The sequence below is a fragment of the Hippichthys cyanospilos genome, chromosome 12 (assembly GCF_059441005.1).
Source record: "Hippichthys cyanospilos isolate Australia breed blue-spotted pipefish chromosome 12, RoL_Hcya_1.0, whole genome shotgun sequence".
NCBI lineage: Eukaryota > Metazoa > Chordata > Actinopteri > Syngnathiformes > Syngnathidae > Hippichthys > Hippichthys cyanospilos.
This window is the reverse complement of record NC_142380.1, coordinates 19,335,001-19,360,785: the sequence shown is the minus strand read 5'-3', so window position 1 is coordinate 19,360,785 and position 25,785 is coordinate 19,335,001. Positions and strand designations below refer to the sequence as shown.

General features: G+C 40.0%; 1 protein-coding gene across 5 annotated transcripts in view; it reads left to right on the top strand.

Annotated features, from left to right (window-relative positions):
* The window catches only part of agla (amylo-alpha-1,6-glucosidase and 4-alpha-glucanotransferase a), a 107,036-nt gene that overhangs the window by 30,722 nt on the left and 50,529 nt on the right, over positions 1-25,785 (top strand). For 3 of the 5 annotated variants that reach the window (XM_088428895.1, XM_088428892.1, XM_088428893.1), the window contains exons 6-13: positions 3,290-3,471; positions 3,822-3,933; positions 6,604-6,730; positions 10,105-10,207; positions 15,200-15,297; positions 20,412-20,551; positions 21,508-21,695; positions 22,310-22,433. In XM_088428895.1, coding sequence (XP_088285021.1) covers positions 3,290-3,471; positions 3,822-3,933; positions 6,604-6,730; positions 10,105-10,207; positions 15,200-15,297; positions 20,412-20,551; positions 21,508-21,695; positions 22,310-22,433 — 1,074 coding nt within the window. Of the gene's footprint in view, positions 1-3,289; positions 3,472-3,821; positions 3,934-6,603; positions 6,731-10,104; positions 10,208-15,199; positions 15,298-20,411; positions 20,552-21,507; positions 21,696-21,914; positions 22,039-22,309; positions 22,434-25,785 lie in introns of all 5 variants that reach the window. The other 2 variants (XM_088428896.1, XM_088428894.1) reach the window with 1 other exon arrangement.

The following is a 25,785-nucleotide window of genomic DNA, read 5'->3' as shown; positions in this document are numbered from 1 at the left end:
AGACTGGCATCCGTGGATACCACTTCCCTGCGAGACGGCACCACTCCCAGCCGAACGCCAGCAGCCACAAAAGCACGCCAGTGCAACGGGGCCAGTGCGAGAAGACAGCAACGAGACACCCGTAGGCATCGGTGCCGATGTCTTTTGGCATCCAAGTGGAGGCCGTTCAACCACATCTGTAAGGGACGAAGGTGTAAGAGCCCCAGAGGAACCACCGCAGTGAGTGGTCAACTTGCCCAGCAGGTGTAAAAAATGTCCAAAAGGGAGGCGCCTCTTTAGGTGAAAACCCCCCAGGACATGCAAAACGTTGTCCACTCGCTGAAGCCATAGAGTCCCACACCCCAACTAAGGTGGTCTGTTATGAAGGAACCAGAGCCGATTTTGCCAACTTCACCCTGATCCCCAAATGAGACGTGATGAAGTAGCGCGGTAGTATCCCTGACCACCTGAGCACGAGACCGCGCAGATCAGCTTGTCATCCAGGTACGGGAGAACTTTCATGCCCCTCGCCTGCAGGGGTGCAAGGGCCGCCTTCACGAATCGAGTGAACACGCTTGGTTATAGTGAGAGGCCGAACGGAAACACCCAGAACTGCCAGTGGGCGCCCCAATGAAAGTGCAGAAAATGCCTGTGATGAGGCGCGAAGGGGACATGAAAGTAAGCGTCAGTCACATGTACTGAAGTGAACCATTCGGCGAGACTGACTGACCGCAATATGTCTGACGTCGTCAGCATGCAAAATGGCAACCTCTTGAGGTAACGATTGAGCCCTCTCAAGTCCTAAATCGTGTGAAAAACACCTGTCTTCTTTGGGACAAGGAAGTAAGGGGAATAAAAACCCCTGGTGAGGCTTGGAAGGAAAACCGGCTCGATGGCTCCTCTGGCCAGGCGAGTAGTAAGCTCCTGATCGAGGGCCAAGGCCTTTGCCGGTTCGGTGATAAAGGTCTCCTGGACCTGGCATTGTATGGGGGGTGGCGCCGGAATCTGTACCCCAGGGAGAGGGTGGAAAGCACCCAGGGGTCTGACTGCAAAGCTGCTGAAAGGAAAAACACCCGACGGCCGGCCCCAACACCTCAGTTCCGTGACCCATGGGGTCGCTGGGCCTTGGGTGGGCGAGGCAGAGGGGTAACTGCCCGGGGTCTACCGTCAGGCACCTGAAGACCAGAGCGAAATCCATCAGTGAGGTGAATGCCACTCACAGCAGGTGCGTGCGCTGAAGAGCGAGCATCCACAGCAGCATACCTTCTGGGGAGATGTAGGGAACTGGCGACCCCATAATTTGGCTGCGCGACTGAACACAGTAACGAGGCATAGAGGTGGGAAAACGAGGAGGACCAGAAATGGCCGAAGCTCTGTCACGGTCGGAGAGCTGCACGCGGGCCTGATGGACCCTGATCGACTGTTCCAGTGTCTCCACTGCACCAGAACCGAAAAACCCCAGGGACGACGGGAAAATCCCGCAGAGTACGCTTGGAGGACTCAGTCAAGGAGGACTGAGACAACCATAAAAGGTGGCGTGAATGTACCAAGTAGGACATCGCCCGCCCATGGTCCCTTGTCATAAGGGCAAAAGCATGTAGACCTGCCTCACCAAACGACAAAACCGACTCAGTATGTCCTTTCCGCCCTTCAGCAATGGCAGCGAACAACAGGTGCGAGACAAGAGTTGCCAATGAGAGCCAAGCGCACACAAGCATTATAAGCCCTTGTAACCAGGTCATCCGTGATGCAACATTGTATGTTAGGACTACGGCACGTTCTCCGAGCGAGCTCATCTGGTGACAAGAGCAAGGAAGCGACACCCTCCTCCACAACAGGCATTCGGTCTAACTCAATGTTAGCAGCATCCTGCAACGCCGCCCCTCAGAAGTAAGGCGGGCAAAAGCACTCGTCTCGGCCCAACAGGACTGCAAGACATTTAAATAATGCCCACACTGTGCAACAATAAAGGCAGCAGATGGGTGGCCACACCGGAAAAAGGGATTTCTCCGGGGAGACTGGGGACAAAAAACGTCCACCTGAAGCTCCTGCAAAGCAGCGCGCAAAAGGGACATAAGTGAATCCGCATCACCCAATACGGTGAGGGACAAGCCCCTTCCAGATGGAGGGGAACCAACTGAGTCCCTAGAATCGAACTCAGACTCACGGAAGCATGCGTCTGAAGCGGACAGAGAAATGGCATCAACATCCTTGTAAAGATCTCCTGCAGCAGTGCGTTGAAAAGAGGACGGCTCATTGGAAGCCAAGGTACTTGGCTGGAGGCGCGCCTGCAACAGTGCAGACATCTCTTCCAATTGGGAACGCAAATAGGCAACCTCACCTCTAACCCAGAGGCCCATTGCTGGCCGGAAGTGTAACCTCGCTTAGAGGAGGAAGAAGTGTTTCATGCCTTGTCTGCGAACGGGCAGCAAGGAGACTGCCAACTCAAGAGGAGGAGCCACGGACCTAGCCTTGTTGGACTCCAAAAACAAAGCACAACCTTTCGGCGAGCACGCACACGTCAGGTCCTGAACACCATGAAAGGCACCCGTAACCAAGTATTAAAACTGAAGTAGCAAACAACAACAAAGAAATGACAAAAATCACAAAATAAATAAACACCAAAAGCACACAAAACAACGCAACTCACCCTGTGAAGCAAACGTTGCGCAAACCAAACGAGGATAAACCAACACAAGCGTTGCAGCCACCGGAGGGCGGAGAGTTAACCGCAACCCCGACTGACACAGTCAACGGGCTACAAGCAACGAAAGGAAATAAGTAAATAAACCACAAAAAGCATGGTACTTGTATGGTATGCAAACCAATGCGAGAGAAGATTCTGAGAGACAGACTACTGGGTGACGCTGCCTAATACATATGTCCCTGGTGTCATATACATGACGTTTTTGATGGTACGCATTCTTTTCTTGCGCTTGCGCTTATTCAGTGCTTTTAGCACTGCCTCTGACGGTCTGGAGGGGCGAAATACAACCAGCATTGTGCATTTACTGGCATCAAAAAATGTCATTTGAAACTCTTAAGAGCTGTATCTATGGAATGTACAAAATGATAACTGGCCTGAAATCTATATTTTAATAGCTTATAATTAATTAATAAGTAATATCCTAACTATAGGAGTGTGCTTAAATCCACAGGGCACTATCAACAAACTTAAGGACTCTATGCCATCTGCACTCTGTAAGAGAAATGCTATTAGGTTCAAACACAGACTAATTATGCATGGATGTTTCAAAATGTATTTCTGTTTTGATAATAATTTTTATTCCGTTAATTTTTCTGTTTTAAGCCGCTAATAGCAAGTGGATCCAAGAGCATCCGGAATGTGGTTACAACCTAGTGAACTCTCCCCATTTACGTCCAGCCTGGGTGTTGGACAGAGCTATCTGGCATTTAACCACCAGAGTAGCAGACGGACGTTATGAGGACATCGGCCTTCCTGCTAATATCACCAATGAAAATCATCTGAATGTAAGTTCAATTCTGCACTTGAAGCAATTTTTTTAGATGGTTGTCGAACAGTGAACGGGAACTGTTCAGGCAACTCTTAAAATATTTATATTTCATATATTAATAATAAATAAAAATAAAATGATTTGTATGTGTATATTATATTTCACTGATCATCCCTGTTTCTGCAATTTAATTGGAAACATAGAGTGATATATTCATTTGATTGGATACATCTCTCTATATAAGCCATTGCTTCTCAAATAGGGGGGCGGGCCCCACTGGTGTGGCGTGAGGTGTGGGGGTAACACTTTCGGTCCTCCATATAAATATTCCTTTTGTGTGCATGCGCATGTGTGTGTGTTTTTCAGGAGATCCGAAGTGTGCTGTGGCAGGATGTGTACCCTCAGATCAAACTGTGGGAGTTCTTCCAGGTTAAAGTGGACAGTGCTGTGGAGCAATTCAGAACTCTCTTACAAAATGGTTGGTCAACAAATATATATGCTTTTTTTCAGGAGTATTGAAACAGTAAGCCCAAGATTTTCTTTACAGAAATGGAACCTATTCTGTTTGTTTAGCTTGTATTTTATTTCCTTTTATTTTTGCAAATCACATCATTTCACAACTTTATTTTGTAGTCCACTCAGTTTTTATTTGAGCAAAAGTAAACAAACATGACTGATTGGTGTTGTGTCCAGGATTACCCCCAGAGCATTTCTTATTCATACAATTAAATTCTCAGTCAGTCTATACTCTGTTTTAGAGTCACAATTTGCCTGTGAAGAATTAAATATATATTGGTCAAAAGTGTTACAACAATGTAAACCACAAGTGAGTTTAGGTTAAAAACAACTACTTGACAGAATAAAATTAGTCATTGCGTATTAAGTCAAGTCACATGAAATTTATTTATATAGTCCTTAATCACAGTCTTTAAAGCCTTTACAAGTGAAATAATCAGCATTCCATGAACAAAGCTTCCAGAAGGGCAAGGAAAAACAAACCTTGAGAAGGGAGAGCAGCTAGGAGGAGACCCCCTTCCAAGCGCCAATAGATGCCAAGTGCTAACATAACACATAACACATTTTGCCACATTGAACAACAATTGTCCATTATGAGGATGACATGATGGCAGGACACACCTTCAGGTAAGTTCCTCCTCACAATCAGGCCTGGTCGGTCCGTCTCCATAGTAGTCCCTCTGTGGAGGTGGCCGACCTCAGAACTTTGTCCTGCCGTTCAAGTGCATGTCAGCGCGGCAACTTTCGGGTAGTTCATCTCCATCCAGCCCCCTCTCCCGGGAGAGGACGGGAGGATAGAAAACTAAGGACATAAGCTACAGTCAGAGTAACAGCTCAACTAAAATGCGTGGGTATAAAAATAAGTCTTTATTGTCAGGTTTGAAGCATTTCTGCCTACCGAATGCCTCCCTGGTGAGGTGTTCAGGGCATACCCTACTGGGAGGAGGTCTTTGGGACGACCCAAGGCACACTGCAGAGACTATGTATTTCAGCTACCCAGCTGGCCTGGGAACGCCTGGGTAACCTCCCGGAGCAGCTACATGAGATGGCAGAGGAGAAGTCTGGGCCTCCCTGTTTAAACTGCTGCCCCAGCCATCCGACTCCAGATAAGGAAGTAGCTAATAAATGGATGGATGACTCGGCAAGGGATTAATCATGTAGCAATTTGTTAGCTAGTTGTCGGCACATGTGCCAATATTAACTTTTTTATTGCCAAGCGTTACCGGAAAAAGAAACCTTGAGAGGTCCAGTTTATTTAGCATTTTCACTCAACTTTAAAGGCCGAAAGAATATTTTGTGCTATGTCTATGTAAATATGAGTGCTATTATATGAAAGATTGATTCCCATTCCTTACTTTGAATTGCATGTAGGCAATATTTGTGTTATAAGTGTGGAAACTGCCATCCAAAGGTCACAGTCATCAGTACAGTGCTCAATTGGCTTATAGTAGGTAAGCATTAGTCAAGGGTGTCAGTTACCCTCCACAAAAAACATATTTGATGAGAATTTCTTTATTATTGGTTTTACTATTACTGTTTTAAAAGATGAGAATTCTCGTCCAAGGCACTGAAAGAGTTAACAGTGACTGCCATGTCGCTAACTCAGTCCTTCTTAAACTGATAAGAATCGGTGGGTGTGGGCCCACTGCAGCTTGTGCTCAGTCCGTGTTTTTTTCGTAGGCTTGCATTGTGGAGAGCTTGCTGGAGGACATGAAAGTGCTTGGCTAAGGCGAGCTGAGGCGGGTGCTGACGACGCTTCTGTGACCCACTGCATGTGCTTTTGAGATGTGGAGCTTTCAGGAAAGTGCACGCCACAGACTGGGCACCAGCAGTGGCGGGTTTCTGATCCAGAAAGCCGGAACTTAAATATGCTGCAGTCGGTGTTCTGTTTGTGTATTTTTTTTTAAGCATTTTTTTTTAAAGCTGCCCATCACAAAAGCACTCATGCTGGTCCTTTTCTCATAGTTAAAGCATATTGGGGTTGGATGTCCCCTTCCCAGTAAATATTCAGGAGAGTCTGTTCCAGAGCACCCGTCCGCCTATCAATTTTCTCGCCCTATATTTCAAAATATTAAACTGGCCACAGTGAAAACGAAGAGTAATGGCGGCTGCTGAACCCAAGTTCAACCAACCAATCAGCATTAGTTAGCACAACACGCCCCCCTCCTCGGGCTACCCGGGTAGATAGCTGAAGACCTTAGTCTCAACTTGGCGCTCAGAAGGCTCCTGGTAGATGCTTAGGGGATCCCTCTAGACATGGAACAATTTTTTGGTTTAAACAGAAAGGGGAACTCAAGCTACCAGAGTACAGTGGAAGAGTTCCTGCGGTTTGAAAAGGGCTAATAACAATTGAATTGACTAGCTAGTGGTTTCTAGCCATAAAGTGTACCTCCAGAGATTTAAAAAAAAAAAAAGACTTTATTCTGAATCATAGTAGATGATAATCTTGATTCTTATGTTAAATCGATTTTTTTTTGGGCAAACTTCTAAGAAATAAATAGTGCACTTAAGAAGTTGACTGATCTGTCAATGACTCCTGGGCCAATTCTTTTTGCCAGTCCTCCCCTGCCAGGTTCCTGGGTCTCAATAATCTAATCATTATGTGGTACATGTACCATGTCTATATTTTAAGGTGATAAACCAGACCATTGTAAGACTGGAGGGAAAAAAGGCCTTATCATCATTCAGGACCTTGGTTGGCGGCGTTATGGAAACACAGTGGATATGGACTCTGCCCTTGAAACATTTGCACCGTTTAGGTAAGGCAAATTTCAACACGACACCTATTTTCCACAGTAAATGAACCAGATGATGCAATGTTTGATATTTGTGTGATCTTGTGACAATAGCAGAAAAGAAAAACACATAAATTATGAATGTGTGTTAGCATTTTTTTCTTTCTTCTGTAATGATCTCGTGGCATGTTGATGAGGAGTGTGGGAAAGGTGGAACCAATAATTGCTGGGGCTGATATGTTTGAGGCTCAAAAGATCATTTAATCAAAAAACTGAACAGGATGGGGAATGCGCAAAAATATAAAATACAACAAAAAACACTCAGAACAGAAACAAACTTACAGGCAGTTAGGGGCAAAACGGGGAAAATGAGGACCAGGAACAGAGTAACGACAAGACAGCTCGGGCGAGGCAGCAGGGAGGTAATGTAGCAACAAGGACCAGGCAGCACGGAAAATAAACAATGACCCGACAAGAACTGAATGCAAACTGGGAAGTTAAATAGACAACACGCTAAACGAGAAGACACGACACAGCTGAGGAAAGACGAAAGGCAGGGGAAGCTGATTGGATGACAAGGAGAGCAGGTAAACAGGCAGGTGGACAAGATCAAACTAATGAGACACTGACAGCAAAAGCAGATGCAAAGGGAAACAAAGCTAGAAACTAGAACTTAGCAACATGAACAAAACCCAAAGAAGACCACAAACCCCAACCACACATGACACCTTCCTTGCTTGTTCAGTGTATTAGAAGGATTAAATTCATGTTTTTTTTTTTCACAATTGCATTCTAATAACTGATTTGACATAGTTAAATGGCCATTGAATTCAAACAAAACAAAGTACAGTATAACATTTTTGGTACTAGATGAATTAAACACCAAGTCAAAATTACTATTGATATAATTGAAATAGAATGAGTAACAAACAAAAAATCTATTTGAGTTAAAATTTATAAAAAATTATGCTGGAAATTATGTAAAGAAAATGTCAAAACAAAAATATATCCCTAAATATTGTTTAGGTATCCTTAATGAAATATTTCCTAAATAAGCAATCAGCATATACTTTACATTATTATTACATCCGAATTATTATTGTCATACTTGGCATGTTGTGGAGAGATATGGAGAAATACTTACAAAACAAAAGGTCAATCTTTAAACTCCACAAAAAAAGCTATTTTGTTCAAATTACACGCAGTAAAATCAATTTATCAAGTTATTTTAATCAAACTCAACACTCTTAAGGTCTGATGATTTAGTTGCATTTAAAATAGCAAAGTTAATGTACAATGTATTCAATAATTAATTTTGCCAGTGTCCAAAATACAGTGGGCCCCCGGGTTACGAACTTAATCCGTTCAGCGGCTACGCTCGTATCTCGAATTGCTCGTATAGCTGGCAATCCAAACCCATGTTAATTCGTGAATGCGTGCAACGCGCGCCGAAGCCTTAGGTAAAAACGACACACTGTATACATATATTAAAATTGAGTGACATAATCTGCTGTACACTTGCATTATATAATAAATACAATGGATAAATAGCTTTTACCTTTGAAACGCCGAGACTTGAGCTGGGTGTAAGCAGAGGGGGGCAGAGTCCGACGCTCAAAGTTAACACAGCGATGGATATGCTATTGGTCTTACAGTGTTACAGTAACTCTTTCAGTCAGGGTGCAAATCACGCAGATACTAAAACATCATCCTCTTATTTCTTTCTTTACCGCTGCTAGTAATTTTAGAAGCTATGTCTAACAGATAAAGTTTGCAAAGTCTTCACAACATTCCGTTTTTCACTAATTTTCTCTCCTTCCTTCCATCCTGTCCCATCAAGCTAGATAAAGGCATTCGGCCAATAGCATATCGGCATTTCTGTGATTGACGTGTGACGCCGGCCAATAGCATCTCCGTGAGTGAGACCGGGTGACCTTAATCGACCAATAGCATATTCGCATCTCCGTGACTGACTGATAATTATTCGCACTTTTTTTTTTAAACGGTTGGAATGTATTGACAATTAATTTAAAAAAAACCACACATTTAAACCAATGACAATTCTTTGTCCTGCAATCGGCACATTTAATTTCATGTCAGCTGTTTTTCCCTTTAGCTGTACAAACACTACACTTAAATGGTAATATATTTAGACACCGTGAGTGAGACAGTCAGTGTGACGTTGTAAGACCAATAGCGTTCACGTTACTTAAGTATGTACTGATGATTGATGATGTCGCTATTGATGATTTTATTGACGCAATTAAACGAGAACATTTCTACATACTCAATGGCCGGCATGTCGAATAGCTCGTAAGGCGAGAGGTTAGTTCGTAAGCGGAGGACAAAAATCTCCCTGATCCACGCTCGTAAGGCGAATTGTTCGTAAATCAGGGTGCTCGTAAGCCGGGGGCCGACTGTATGTCGGAAGTCAGTAAGTGTTGTTTTTAAACTTATAAATTGTATTGAACTGTTTTGATATTTTCTTCTGATTTTGTTTATCTTGATGTTGTGGTTATATGTTTGATCCATCACACAATTGATCAATATCAAGTTGTACATGTCTTGAAACTGATATGAAGAAGCGTGTTGAGAGTAGTGGGTCTAATGAATGGTAAACCTTGATGTAAAAAACACTTCGATGCATTATTTATAAGAAAGACCTTGCTTTCTACAGAAGCAGCTCACGCATAGCCTACTACATAAATGCAAAGCACCCAGCTACGACTACAGCCACATCAAACGATACCTACAAAGACGTTAATACAGCGAACCATACCCAAAAACAACTTGTTTCAGCAATTCTGTGATGGACAGGTTGGATGATGTTTAATTTTAATGTTAATTTTAATTATTTTTCAATTAAAAAAAAAAACATTCCTTCTTTTAATCAATAGTTAAGGTTGTAGCCTGCACTAGGGACTAATCGCAAATATAGCAGAATAACTATAATAAATGTCTATTTCATTTTAAATTTTGTTTTACTCAAGACATATACATATATACATAGACATATATACTGTACATGTAAAATTATTCTCCATATTCTGTTCTTTTCGTATCTTGAACAGGTCCACAAATTTGCTTTACCAGTGGATTGTTTCCTGGTGACAAGCAAAAACAAAAAACAAAAACAAAAAAAAAAAACAAAAAACCTGCAGATAAGCAGTACAGCACTATAAGCCGCAGAAATAATAGATGAGTCTTATAGTCCCAAAAATACGGTATTTTTACTGTCACCTTTGTGTCACCTTGGTTTGATTGATTAATTGTTGTTAGATAACAAATTACAATTGACAAAACTCATTGGGGCATTTCACAATTTCTTTTACTCCATATATGTCATGAAGCAATGCATTTCTTCTGCGTAAGAGTAAATATTTATACTGTTCCAACAGCTTTTCACCACAGCACATAGAGGAGTGCTGCCAGTTGTTGCGACAGAAACTGAACCAGCTTAATGAGGAACAATTCCACATCGTGCATCAGCATCAAGAGCAGGTGGAGTAGCATCCTGTCTTCAGCAGGGGTGGGCAATTTATATTGAAAAGCGGCCAAATGACAAATTCAGCGGCTTACCAATGACCGAGCCTTCATGCTAGGTTCAACTTTATCTATAAACTTAAAAGTCTTGTTTTTATTCATTGCTATGTGTGCATATGCTGTATGGTTTGTATCATCTTAATTAGCTGTTTAAATTTAAAAATAGAAAAAAGCAAAAAGTACATTGTACAGTACTGTATTCATCAAATAACTAAGTGATATTAGTTAATAACTATGTTAAAAATTCTTCAAGCGTTAGAGTTCGTGACGTTTGTTATATTATTTTGAAATGCATGCTTTTAATTTGTTGGGTCACGTTGCATTTCCGTTTCCTGTTTTACGTTCTCTCTGCGTCATTGGGCTCGTTACGGTGACGTAGTGAATGACAACGTAAGCTCATATTTATAGTTTATGATCATTTATGTTGATAACGCACGCTACTGCCTATGTTTAGTAAGCGATGAATGTTTAGTCTGTTTATGTGTTCGTTTGTGTAGAGGTTGCACTTTATAGTTAGTAGTTGTTAATTGTTCCTAACCCACTAATGTCGGCTAAAAATACAGTAAATTCATAGATTGAAGTTCGGCAAGTGTTTAAATGTTAGTTTCCTGACTTTAACATTGTTGTTGATTTATTATTCAACAGATACTACATGATACACTATACATGAGCCAAAATAAATGTGAAGTTCAACGTGATGACTTGCGTACTCTTTCACTGGAGGTTTAGTGCAGATAACCAGTCCCGAACAAATTCTCAACAAACTAAGTAATATTAGTTATTTAATGAATATACAATAATGTTAATAAGGATAATGTAATGTTAAATAATAGGAGAAAGGAAATAAAATATGCAAAAAATCCCCCAAAAAAGGGATCGTTCATGCTTACTGTGGCTATATTGTCGCGCACATAGAAATCTAGGAACTGATACCCTACTTCGCGGGTTTCAGACTTCGCGGGGGGTTGACACCCCCCATTAACAGCGAAGTAGGGGGGATCACTGTATATGTGTTGACCTGGCAGCCTACCAGGAAGGATCGGCAAAATGTACTACTCACTGTTGCACAAAAGCCCTGGCTTTGACTACAAAGTATTTTAATGAGGAGGAAGACACGAGCCGCAGAAAAAAAAGGTTTGGTGGTGGGAATTTGCATAGTAAATTCCAGCGTTGCAAAGTAACTTCAAGCCATTGCAAATGAGTTGGCCAAAATAATACCAAATTACGGCTCCTCTCCAATTGACGTCAGTCGTCAGTGCTCGGCGCCTTTCTTACTTCTTTTTTGTATTAGGTCTCAACAGACATTGTTGTGATACACTGGTCAGTCAGGTCACTGGTGGCACCAAAAGTGGTCGAGTAATATCGCGTCATGATTCCGATTATTTGGACTGGGTGTTGGGTTTTAAAAGTGTGCGATACAGGGAAGGCATCTTGCGATACGTATTGCCATATATTGGACAATGTTTGGTTAAAAAAAAAAAAAAAAAACTATGGCATATATCTTAAAATAACTGAAAAAAAGCAGAAGGAAATTATTAACAGGTAAATTCTATTTATTCTTTTTCAGAAGCCACACATCATTGACATCTCTGAGCACGCATTTATCATTCTTTAAAAAAATAGATATTTTTAAAAATTTTATTTTATTTTTCATTTCAAGCATGCTCTTGACTGTGTTAATATGTTCCCAGCAGTTGTGAATACTCTTTCGGGTGGCACTCATGTGGTCGGAAAAGACAGGTAGCACTTAGCCTCAAGTTCCAGCACAGAATACTAATGACAGTGCTCTTCAACCGTAAATGAAACAGATCTGTAACGTCACTCGTGTTGATGCAAAATAAATATGACAAAAACCAAGGAGAAATCATTGTAATTTATCAAATACAGTGAAACCTCGGCATACGGGCGCTTCTGTACGTTTTTTCCCCTTCATATCACGAAAATTACTTAGCATATAAAAGAATACAAAATGAAATATAACAAAACAAAACTTGAAATCTCAAAATTCCCATTTGAATTAAACACAATATGAGATTTTACTGCTCGTTACAGTGCGCTCCTCCCTGGGTCCCAGACGCATTATTTATGTTGTGGGATGCATAATTTCAAATCAATCTGCGCCCCCCGTTTGCAACATTTTTTTGTAGGGGTGTTGCTAACCAATTGTTTCACACAAGGCAAATGCACCCTGCAGATGGGGGAATCCTCCAAATTTATAATATATGACTCTTTGGCTGCCTCAACCAATGACGTGGTCACGTTCACTTCCTGGTTTATCCTCTTGATGTGACTCACACTCTTTGGGTTCCTTAGTCAATTGCTACATTGATGCTACTTTCAAGGAGCTTCATATTAAATATCGTTCAAGGTCGGACGTGAGCAGTCTATCATGCTGAAGTGTGGGGCAAGAAAGCAAACCAATCAAACTTTTCTCCACGTCCAAAACAGGGTGAGAGGTTTTTAGCTTTCGAAAACAAGCTGGGGCCAATGCGAGACTGTCAGACAGAACAAGGCTATTACGGAGGAAATACACTCTCATCAACATGAAATGATAGAATTCAAATTGTACTATTAATTAATACACATAGTAGTTGAATGGTTGATTTGAAATAATTTACTATCACTCTAGTAGTTAATTTCAAATCAATCATCTTTCAAAATATTGTTGTGTATTTATACTTTGAATAAAGCGATTTATATAATCTAGAAAAATGGCTATTTACAAAAAAAACGTTTCATGCTTTGCACACCCAATTTAGCTGCTCCCTTGAAAAAGTTTATTTTCAACTCTTGTTTGTCATAAATGTAGCGAGAAAGATTAATATTTTTAATTTGGGCAACAGTTTTTCACATCATATATTGGTACTGCAATTTCCTTGAAAATTACAATGTATCTTGTTATTATCGAGAGCTCGGTCATAAGATTTCAACTACAGGATCTGGTTATAGAAAAAAACTCCTAAAAGTGCTATCTTTTCACCTGAAACAACATCAACTCGACGATTTTGTTCGTATCAGTGACAAATCAATTACAGTAATACACAATCAGGCAACAGTGAGCCTAAATGAAATGCTTTGGATGATCAAGAAGAGGAACAAATGTTGCCATATTGAAGCTAAGCAGACTTTTCTACTAAAATGGACCACTATGTCAAATCTATGAAGAAAATGATGACAGAAGTGACATGTAAGTTTTTTCTATTATTTTTATACACTATATTATGACATTTGTTAATATCTGTTATAGGTTTTTGCTCACATCTTATAAATACAGTTTGAAGCTTAAATTTTGTCCTTTATTGCGTGATTTTTGGGACTCCAAACATTTCTGTTGGGACCCATACTTTTTTAGTATTGCGAGTCCCGGGGACCCAACACTTTTCAGAGGTAAAATGAGCACTATTGTTAATATGGCTGTTAGGATATTATTGCACTTCTTGGAAACACATACACAAGAGCTTACTGCGGACCACTTGAACAGGAAAGTTTTCTTTTTTCTGCTATTTGCCCCTCCTCCGCTGACGCAAACATGGTGATAAGGCTACCCAATGCTTCATACTTAACCTTACCACATCAACCTTACCACATCAAATAAAGAATGGGCATGAATGCCTTAGAACATTTTATTTTAGAGTTTTTCTGGAAGCATTTTGCAATGACTGTGACGACTCTTGCTACTGAACAAACTGTTCCTATCTCCCGGAGTAAGTCACAAGTCCGGAGTCATGACTCTCGATTTAAACTATACAAACTTGTTGTGAAATCATGTTCAATGGCCAATTCAGGACACCTAGGAACATCTGATTTACGCTGACATTTTAATTTACAGTGACTGGTAACAGCGTTTAGCACACCGTCAAGCAGTGAGAGCAGTCTGATTAATTTTCATAGGCAGGCTAGTAGACTTAAATTAAAACTGTGTACTTTGACGCTGACTTCTTGACAATCTTGCAGTTGCTGTTGTACTGATCACTTTTGAACATACCATTCAGAAAATCATATGGGGAGAGATTTGTGTAAAATTTCATGTTAGAAAATTGTTGATTATCAAAACAGAAGATACATTTTTCCCATTCACTATTTATTAGAAAATGTGGTATTTGCAGGGGTGCACATAATCTTTTTTTCATGTGTTACTCACATGAATTCCAGGACGTTGTATTCAGTATGTACCTGAAAATGTTAATTTTTGTCTCACATCAACTGTTCAAAAATCAAAATCACAGTGTTTTTTCACTTTTAAAGAGAATTTGGTCTTCGTCTGCTTCTCTGTTTTTCTGGCTGTGTCAAACAACGGAGACATATAATAATCATTTTGTTTGAGTTTGTCCCATGTCTATTAAGCGTACTTCAATACAATATTAATGATGACTAAAGTTATATTGAACATAATCCCATTTTTTTTCTCTCGTATATTTGTAGTAAGCTTACATAAAATTAGGATGAAGTGGTGGAAAAACTGGATGGATATCTTATTTGTTTTAATTACCAATACATGTTTCTGGTAATGATAATAATAATAAATAAAGTGAGTGAATAAGCATTTCAGATAATGAAGGGATACGATAGCTCACAATATATGAATAAAAAAAAGACAAATTTGGAGATACGAGAATTGAGGTGTGAATCCCTTGCTATTTTTAAAAAGGTTTAAAAAATATAATGCTTCAAAGCTTCATCAAACAATAACTGTATAAACCTGAGAATTTCCACAAATTCTTCAATGTTTCAGTCACTTTTCATTCTCCATTGATAGCAGATATTCATTTGTTTTCGGACTATGTTATGTATAATTCACTTTTACATTACCTGGATAACAGATATATTTTTTATTTTTGATCTTCTGATTTTCTTTATTGTGATAGAATTATTGTTTTATGTGTTCAATAAATCAATCGGCACTTTCTCACTTTTTTTTAGCTCATATTTCCTATAATTGTTCATTTACAGGCTGCCAACTGCATTGTGGGAAATGTAACATATGAGCGTCTGGCAGAACATGGACCCAAATTAGGCCCTGTTAGCCGGAAGAACCCCCTTGTTACCAGGTATTCTTTTTTCTTTCTTTGCTTGTCTGCATTAGTGTTTAAATATCTTTTGGATAACCAATGGGCCGAATATTAAGATTATTATCAATAAAAATTGTAAAAGTATTCTTTTTAACATTACTAAAAGAAAAAAAACAATGTAAATCAACTTTCAACAACTGTTATTTTATTTTATTTATTTTATTATTTTACAATGTTTCTATGGGTTACAGCTTAGTCCAAAACAGACAAAAATAAGTGCATCAAAATGCGTGAAACAAAAAAATAAATTAAAAAAAAATCTTATTCTATTGCAATTACACTTGACAAGACAAATACAAAGCCTTTTCCCCGGGGTCATCAAATGATTGCTTGATTGATGATGGAATCTTAAGTCACACTTGAATCCTTAAATTTTCTCAATAAAACAGAGCATCTCATCTTCACATTCCTTCAAATTACATTCTCATTCACATCAGTTCACTACCATGTTTGTGTTTTTGTCACAGTGTAATTAGAGCTACTTGCTGCTTTTGCGTCTATGAATTACGGGAAATATAACCCCGCTAATGCGAGCATTTCCAGTGTTTCTATGTGGGAGGATATCGATGTACGTAGTCTGTTCTACCAAGAAGTGAAAAAAGTTCAATTCTTTTCAATTTTATTATTTAAGTTAAATCCTTCCCATTTACTTGTAGATTTCTTCCAGTTCACTTTCACATTCAAGTTCACATTCATATTTATCTTCATTTGCAAGGCTGTGCTCATGCATGTTTTTTCTACTAAAACAATAATTATCTAAGTGTCACGGGCCATTGTGTGTAAACTACCTAATGAATCCGGTGGTTGGTCAGCTGGTCAGTTTGACCTTTCTGGTGATATCTTTCCGAAGTTTATAATAAAATACCGGTACAAGGTAAACAATATAGCCAGCTTCCAATAGCTGCCAAGTCAAACAAAAAAGGTTGAATTATTGTGAGTTCTATCAATCAAATCAAATTTTATTTGTATAGCCCTAAATCACTGACGTCTCAAAGGGCTTCACGGATAAAAAGAGGTAATTTGAAGACTTCTTTCGAAAAAAGAAAGTTATACAGAGACATCTTTTCGGTGTAAGGTACACAACAGCATCCCCTGTCAAAGCTCCCAGAAGGAGAAGGAAAAACTCAAAAACCCCAATTAGGGGAAAATCAGAAACCTCCAGAAGGGACCACAGGTGGGAGGAGCCCCCTTCCAGGCCCACAGGTTGAAGTGGATGCTTCATGTACAAAATACAGACAAATAGATACACATTTCAGACAAGTACAGGTAAACAATATAGATTACAGAAAACATTGTGCTATATAGTGCAATGATGACTTGACAGCAGGCAAAGCCATTGGGCAGGAACCATCCCACATTCCAACCAAGTGGACTGCAGACAGCCGATCTCCTAACTCGCGATGGTCGATCAGCACAGGACCAAATGGAGGCGATCAAGATCTAGCCCCCTCTCCCAGCCGGAAGAGGGGGGCAGGAAAAAAGGAAAAAAGAAAGCTGCAGACAGGCTCAATTAACTAAATGCTTTTGAGTATAAATGTGTTTTTAGTCGGGATTTAAAGATTTCTACTGAGGTGGCTGTGCGATCTTCCTTAGGTAGGGCATTCCATAGTACTAGCGCGCGAATGGAAAATGCCCTTGATCCCACGGACTTCTTTTTAGCCAATGGGGTCGATAGCAAACCGGCATTTTGTGACCGAAGTTGTCAGGACGGAACATATGGTGATACTAAGTCAACGAGATAGGAAGGAGCTAAACCGTGTAAAATTTTATAAGTAATTAACAGCACCTTAAAATCACATCTCATGTGTATTGGAAGCCAATGCAGGTCAGCCAGAATCGGAGTAATATGATCAAACTTTCTCGTCCTTGTCAATAGTCTCGCTGCTGCATTCTGTACAGACTGCAGGCTTTTGATGTAGGACATGGGAAGTCCAGAAAACAAAACGTTACAATAGTCTAGGCGTGACGTAACAAATGCATGAATTAATGTTTCTGCATCGCTAGGAGAAAGAATAGGGCGAATTTTAGCTACATTGCGAAGGTGAAAAAAACGCCGTTCTTGTCATGTTATTAATATGTGTTCGAAAGGAGAGAGTTGAGTCAAATAGCACGCAGAGATTTTTTGCTGAACTACTTTGGGAAATAGTACAGTTTTCCAGGTTCAACGCGGTATTCTTAATCAAGTGCTGATGATGAGCAGGGTCAATAATTAACATCTCTGTTTTACTAGGGTTAAGCAGGGTTAAGCAGAAAATTGGAAGACAGCCATTGTTTAATCTAGGCAAGGCAGGCCTCCAGTTTACTGCACTTGCACGGATCTGTTATTTCTAAAGGCATGTATAGTTGGGTATCATCAGCATAGCAATGAAAACTAATAGCATGTTTACATATAATATCGCTAAGAGGAATCATGTAGATGTTGAACAGTAAGGGACCAAGTACTGACGCCTGCCGAACACCACATGAGACAGAGAAAGATTCAGCGACCGCATTGCCATAAGAGACACTATGCGTCCTTCCCAGGATGTAAGATCTGAACCAAGAAAGTGCTGATCCCGAGATACCAACACATGATTTATGACGTTCTATAAGACTATGATGATCAATAGTGTCAAATGCGGCACTAAGGTCAAGCAATAATAATACTGATGAGATAATGGAATATATAGCTAAGAGAAGCTCATTCGTCACTTTTACAAGGGCTGTCTCAGTTGAGTGGTTGGCCCTAAAACCTGACTGAAGGAGTTCAAATCTATTGTTATCTATCATAAAATCGCTAAGCTGTTGTGCTACAACTTTCTCAAGAATTTTGGCAATAAACGGAAGGTGTGACATTGGCCTATAGTTAAAGAGATTTTCAGGATCTAAGTGAGGTTTCTTAAGTAATGGTTGAATGACGGCTGTCTTAAAAGCTTTTGGTACAATGCCAGAGGAGAGTGACAGATTGATAATATTCAAGACAGATGACCCTAAGACCAGGAATGAGTCTTTAACGAGTTTGCCTGGAAGCAGGTCGAGCATGCAGGACGTCAGCTTTGCTGCATTAACCAGGTGTGTAAGACACTCCAGGGATACTAAATCAAACTGGTACAGGGTAACCAGACTTTCTAGAACCTGATTGTCCGAACTAGCATCAACAATCACAGCCAAGGGGGTAAGTGGCGCTGTCTTTTTTATTTCGTCCGTTATTAGCTGAGTAAAGAATTGCATGAAATTGTGTGCTGAATGGAGGGAACTATGATTAATCTGTTGCTGTCGCGTTAGCTGTGCTACTGTATCAAATAAATATTTTGGGTTGTTTTTATTAAGACTAATCATTTTGGAAAATTAATTTGTTTTTGCTAACCTAAGAGCCGCTTTATATTTCAGCAAGCTATCGCACCAGACCTGACGGAAAACCTTGAGTTTAGTTGTTCACCATTTACGCTCAAGTTGTCTACTTAACAATTTACACGTACGTGTTTCGTCTATAAACCACGGATTGTGCCGCTTTGGACGCGTTTTAAGTTTCTACGGCACAATAGAAAAAATGCTGTTTTGAATGAATATGTGTCAAGCGTCAGCACATTTGATTGACGTGCACAACAGAAAGAAGGGAGAGTTGCACTTTTATTTTTTTCTTGAAGCGCCGAATTGATGATCCCCGCATTTGACTTCCGTTAGCTAGGGTTAGGGTTAGGGATAGGGCTTGAGCAGGGAAGCCCAGACTTCCCTCTCTCCAGCCACTTTGTGCATCTCCTCCGAGAGGATCCCCAGGCATTTCCAGGCCATCCGATAGACATAGTTTCTAAAGTGTGTCCTGGATCGACCCCAGAGCCTCCTCCCGGTTGTACATGCCCAGAAAACCTCCGGAAGGAATCCTAACCAGAAACCCGAGCCACCTCAACTGGCTCCTCTCAATACAGAGGAACAGCGGCTCAACTGAGCTTCTAACCCTAACTCTAAGGGAGAGCCCGGAAACCCTGCGGAGAAAACTCAGTTCAGCAGCACACCCCCAGACCGCAATATTAATCTAAAGCGTGGTGATAAAAAGGTTGGGGACCACTGCTGTACAGCACAGCCAATAAGAGAGCAGGACAATGAATGTGAGGGATTCAGACCAATGGGAGAACAGGATACAGGTGCAGTGATATGGCGCTTTTAACATGTGCTGGAATTTCAAGTTTTCTATTGGAGCATGCGAGTTATCTCTTGTGTATTAATTTTTTTCTCGTATCAAGAGGCAAAAATTTGGCAACATTTTTACTCAAGAGAATATTTTGTGTACAAAAGCGTTTGTATCAAGGGGTTCCATGATATAACGTTCTTCTCTGACTAACTGAAAGTAATGGTCGTATGTCCTGCTTGTGTTTGTATTGTCCATATTCAACCTGTCTTCTGCTGCTGCTGCATGCATCTCTGCTGTAGTTGGTATTAATAACAGAAGGTAAACATTGCCCCAGACTTTTCTCTTCTGATCTTGCTGTTTTTGGCAAATATGGGGAAAAAAAACACTTTCAGGTAAAAAATGCATTGTAATATATTGTGTTACTCTCATTTGTACTGAGTAAAATCTTACTTTTTTGTGTGTGTAATGCATTACACTACTGCGTTACAGCAAAAAGTAATGCATGATAGTAATTACATTAGTTTTGTTATACATTACTCCAACACTTGTAATATATAAGCCACAACTCAACAAAATTCACTAAGACGTACAGCCAGGGGTGCACATATGTGGTAAGCAGGTACGCATGCGTGACAGAAATCACAGATGCCTAACATTCCGTGCTTCACATTGCGCATTTCTGTACCCTACCTAACTTTTACCCATGACAACAACCTGAGCTGAGCATTTTTTTTCCTGAAGGGTGGTTCATGAACCGGAAGTGATAGTGCCATTTTTACAACAATCGACAGCCTGTGATTGACGGGGCTCTTCCGGTTTTTCAATTTGACCTGTTGCAATACTTTTTTTTCTTAATTCTGTCTGCATTTGAGTTGAGCAACTTTCTGTTTGAGCAGTGCATTCGGCGAAATATTCTCATTTGGTTTTTCCATGTGTAGTTGTTTTTTTTTTTTTTAATTGACTATTTTTTGTCTTTCTTTCCCAGGTATTTCACCTTCCCATATCAGGACATGACTCTGGAACAGGAGATGCGGATGTTGGATGACCCAGACAAGACGCGTCATTTCCTGGCTCACAATGGTTGGGTGATGGGGGATGATCCACTACGCAACTTTGCTGAGCCAGGTAAACAGATGTTAAACTGAATCCCAGTGAGGGCTGCGATGTCTGCAAGAGTAGCGGCTTCTCGTGTCGGTTTTTGTTCGGGGCTGTCAGCATTCGCCGGTGGATGTCTAGAGATCCCGGGTTTGATTGCAGCTATAAAGCAGTGACGTGAAGTGTCACAAACACTTCATCTACGGTAATATATTGTGGTCAACATATACAGCATAGAAAAATTGTTATTGCAGTGAAGCCGTGAAACTTGAACCACAATGTTGTGAGGGCTCTCTATATCCCATTCCCAAAGCCACAAAAACATTCCCTCTTCAAGGACTTGGCCAAAGTTATAGTAATGTTTTTTTTTTTTTTTTAATCTAGTAACATAGGTCATATAAATACAACAGTCTGCTGTGACAAACATTGAGGCAAATAAATCTTAGAGAACTTTACAGTACAGCATGACATCATCAGGTTCTCCGATTCAGGCTCTCGCTCAACAAGACCCGTCAGTAGGCCTATCACAAAACGGGTGCCATGGTGACCTGCATCCAGGCAAGGGAAATGCATATCCATGTGTATTTTTCAGCACAGAGTCCATTTGCAGCAGGCGTTCTATATGTGTTGACCACGGTCGAGTGGTCTCCCTTCTAGAGAGTATTGATCGACCACATTACATCACAAAACATGGAGAAAAAAAGTCGGCAAAAAAGATGTTCAATCAAAAAAAAAAAAAAAATAGAACGGTGGTGGGGCAATGAATGCCTCCTTACAAAGGCTCGAGTCCCATCGTTCACAGTGAAGAGCTGTTCAAAAAGACTTGGTTCGTTTGTGAAAGTCGCATCACTATAGATGATACTGCAGTGTAATTGCTCATTTGGTCTGTTTTTTATTTCCTTTTCTAAATAACATTTAATCAGAGTTGTCAGTTTGAGCTTACTGTAATTCGTTGTGTCCATCGTCTCAATTCATGCTTACTTTAGGATCAAATGTCTACATACGGCGGGAGTTGATATGCTGGGGTGACAGTGTCAAACTCCGCTATGGCAAGGAACCCGAGGACTGCCCTTTCCTTTGGGCTCACATGAAGAAATACACTGAAATAGCAGCCACATATTTTCATGGAGTCAGATTGGATAACTGCCACTCTACGCCATTACATGTCGCAGAGGTAAGCTAACTTATCTAGTAGTATTTGTAGTTGTGACCAGAGCACTAGATAAGTAAATATAGAAACCTGTTGGTTATATTTACAGTGATCCTCATTAGATATTTTGTCAAATTTTAGCTTGCAGCAATTGATATTGGAAAAAGACTGTATGCTGTGTGCAAATCTCTCCTTTACTATTTTTTTCTTTTCTTCCTGTCTGTAATATTATGTTTTGTCCAGGCTATGCTTGATGCAGCCAGAGTGGTCAGACCCAATTTGTATGTGATAGCTGAACTGTTTACAGGCAGCGAATTCATTGACAATGTATTTGTGAATCGGCTGGGAATTAGCAGCCTTGTAAGAGGTACTTGTTCAACCAAACTAATCTTGTGTTTTTTCTTCTCTTTTTTTCTGCATTTTGTGTTCTTTAACATTCCTTTCCATTCTGTTTTTTTTCTGAACTGCATGAATGAATGTGGTCTTTCGTTTCTCATTCTGTTCATTGTCACGAATTGACTATCACTCCAACAATTGTTTTACATATCCATTCCTCCTTTCTTGCTGACCTCAATTACTTTCTATGAACTTCTTGGACTTTGACATGCTGCTTTGTGGTGCTGGGGGTACTTGATCAGTTCATGCTCGATGTAGCTAGAGCAGTGTGTCCTAACCTGTATGTGGTGGCTGAACTCTTCACTGGCAGTGAGCAACTGGATAACATCTTTGTCACAGATCTAGGGATTTCATCACTCATACGAGGTACAGTATTGTATTTACAGCTGTCAAGTTAATTGATTCATCGACAAGTCATTGATTATCAAATGAATTGGCAACTGTTTTAATAATCATTTAGTTGTTCTTTCACTAACTGCAAATCTTCTGATTTCAGCCTCACAGCAGTAATTATTATCTGATTTCTGTAGTCTTTCATGAAATCAGACTGATTATCTTTTGTGTTACATCAATATAAGATGGTTGCAAACATCTGCAGTAACTCAATCAGTTTAAGTTTGGGGAATACGAAATCATTTTGTGATTTTTGCATCGATTCTTGCCTAGTTGTTGTTTTTTCCACTAAACAATAATAAATAATAAGCAATTAATTATTTACACTAACCCATATACACACGCACACACACACACACACACACACACACACATATATATACACAGTGGGCCCTGGTGTTACGACCTTAATCCATTCAGCGGCTAGGCTCGTTACTCGAATTGTCCGTATGACGGGCAATCCAAACCTATGTTAATTAGTGAATGCGTGCAACGCGTGTAAAAACCTTAGGTAAAAACATCACGACTTTATACACATATTAAAAATTAGTAACATAATCTACTGTACAGTTATATTAAATAACATAAATATACAAAGGAAAAATGACATTTACCTTTGGGGCGACATTACTTGAGCTGGGTGGAGGCGCAGGGGAGCAGAGACCAACCCGCAGAATTTTTTTTTTTTAAACGAGAACTTTTCTTAAACGAGAACATATCACCGGCGATTTTCTTCTCTTTAATCCATAATAGAAGAAGCCTCTCCATTTTGTTGTTGACCGAGGTCCGTCCCCTGGCAAGGAAAGTCTTGCCCTTAGATTGCCGAGTGGTTACGGCCATACTCTCTAGCAAGGTTAACTATGCGTGCGCCTCCTTCGTATTTTTTTTGTTATCTCCTGCTTCGTTTCTATTGTCATCATCCTCTTACTTCTTCCTTTACCGCCACTTGCAATTTTAGAAGTCATGTCTAACTGATAAAATTTGCAAATTCTTCACAACACCAACCAGCTCGATGAGCGCGTTCAGCCAATAGCATATCAGCATTTCCGTGACATGCGAGAAAAGTTGTTTTTGTTGATGCAGCAAAGCGAAAAAAATAGTGCAGACACATAGTATGTAAAATGATTAGGACTGCACAATTAATCAAATTTTATTTGTGATCACGATATTGACTGCCATGATTAATTAAGCTGATATTCAGCGATATTAACATTTAAAAAGTCAAGCACTTTTTTTGAATAAAATCAAGCATTTTGCCATCCTACCACCAGGGGACATTGTTTCCCAACTGTCAATTGAGACTCATTTTGAAAAGTACGGTTTAAAATTGGAATAAATTTGGTTTGAAATGACTGAAAATGACATTTTGACTGCTAATGATTAAAATGTACTTAAAAGTAAAAAATGTGTTGGGTTCTAAGTAGGCTTATTTTTTTCAATGGTTTGCACTCAGCAAGTAAGTTAGCTGTGTTGCCCTGTGTGCCAAGTTTTTGCCGTGTCTTGGGTGAATTTGTTTTAATTATTAATTACTTTATTTATTTATTATTATTATTTGTACGAATCAAGCCTTGAAGCCTTGTTTATATACTGCTCCTTTAAAAAAAAAAAAAAAAAGAAACGGGCTAATATATAGACTTGTTGATGAATAATAGGATGAAAAATCATGATTAATAATTGTGATTTCATTATTGACCAAAATAATTATGATTATTATTCTGGCCATAATTGTGCAGCCCTAATTATGATATACTCCCTCATTTTATCTGATAATGTATTGTTGCACTTCTCTGACTGCTGTGCAAGTCAGACCCAATCAGTTGTAAACGCCATATATGCATTACCTTGTCTTGATTACCTGCTAGCCTTCCAAGCTAACCTACACAAGTAAACAGTGGGGACTAGACATGAATCGATAACCGGATTGGCAACACACCGTGATTTTAAAAGTCACATTTTTTTAAAACCATCCACATTTTCCTAAACCAGTAAGTTGTTTTTTCCTCCTGCATTGTCTGCCTTAACAGGCAACTGCAGTGTGCTTCGGGAGCCTCCACTCGTTGTGTATCATATACATGAGTCATCCTCAGCTGCAGCAGATTACAGCTACTGGCTTCAGTGTAAATATAAGTTTGCTCCTGTCTTAACTACCGCTGGTAAAGTGGCTGACATGTTATGTAACATACATGCTACTTTCGCGAGCATTTTAGGTGATATCGCTCCAGGTAGGACCTGAATAGACTTGTGGCAACTGGAAGGTGGCTCATCAAAGGCCAACCAATTGAACTTTTACACCCATCCAAAAAAATAAATCCAGGTTAGTGGGAAGGTTTCAAGTTTAGAAAAAAAGTAGGTGTACCCGCGAATAAGCTACAATCTAGCAGCGAGACAAAGAGAGAGATAAAGACAGCGCGAGTGAATTTGTGTATGCGTGCTTGTGTACCTGTGTGCTTGGCAAACAAACATGGACTTAGGAATATGAACAAAACCCACAGAATCCAAAGAAAACAACAAACCCCAACCACACATGACAAGAGGAAGAGGAAGAAAAATACCCCAATCAAAATCTGTGCCTGTATAGGAGTGCAATGAACTGCTAAGACTTAATAGAATATAATAGACGTATTGCGTCTCACTCTGGGCACCCACGCTTTGATAAACTAAAACTCCTGAAGATTTTGTTTCAAATACATTGGCGCAATGAACAGCCGTGCTTTAAATAAAGTAAATTTAAAAAGAAATACAAGACATTGTTTATAATACAACAGGGACCAAAGTTGGCCACCCCATTCGGAATTTCTTTAGAGTGATGGAAATGTTTTACCTGCCCTCAACAGTAGCAGAACATAGCTATATGCTAACGCTAATATGAATGGTCAACTTTCTGTGACTGAAACGATCAGCAAGCTATTTGGCACAAGCATGGAAACTGGTCACCATGGCATTTAAGCGCCAGTTTTGTTCTTTGTATTGCTTGTAAAAGTAAGAATTTTTGCGGATTTTAGCGTTTGTTGCTAGGCACAAGACAACTGAGTCAGTTGTTATCGAGCACTGTTGTAAGTTGCAGCAGACAACAATTTGGGACGATGTTTTTTTCTTCTCTATTTTTTCTCCAATAAAAGAAGTGATCAGACAGAACCACAATTGAGTGAATCCTTTTTTTTCCATTGGCCTTCACATTTGCAGCACTACGGTGCCACTGACCTGCTACTCCGATTTCAAAATGCAGCAAACTAGATGCGGAAACTAGACCAAACCTATTAACTACCGGCAGTTGCAGAGCCATACACACCAAGCGACGGTTCACTCCCACTCTTTCACTTTGTTT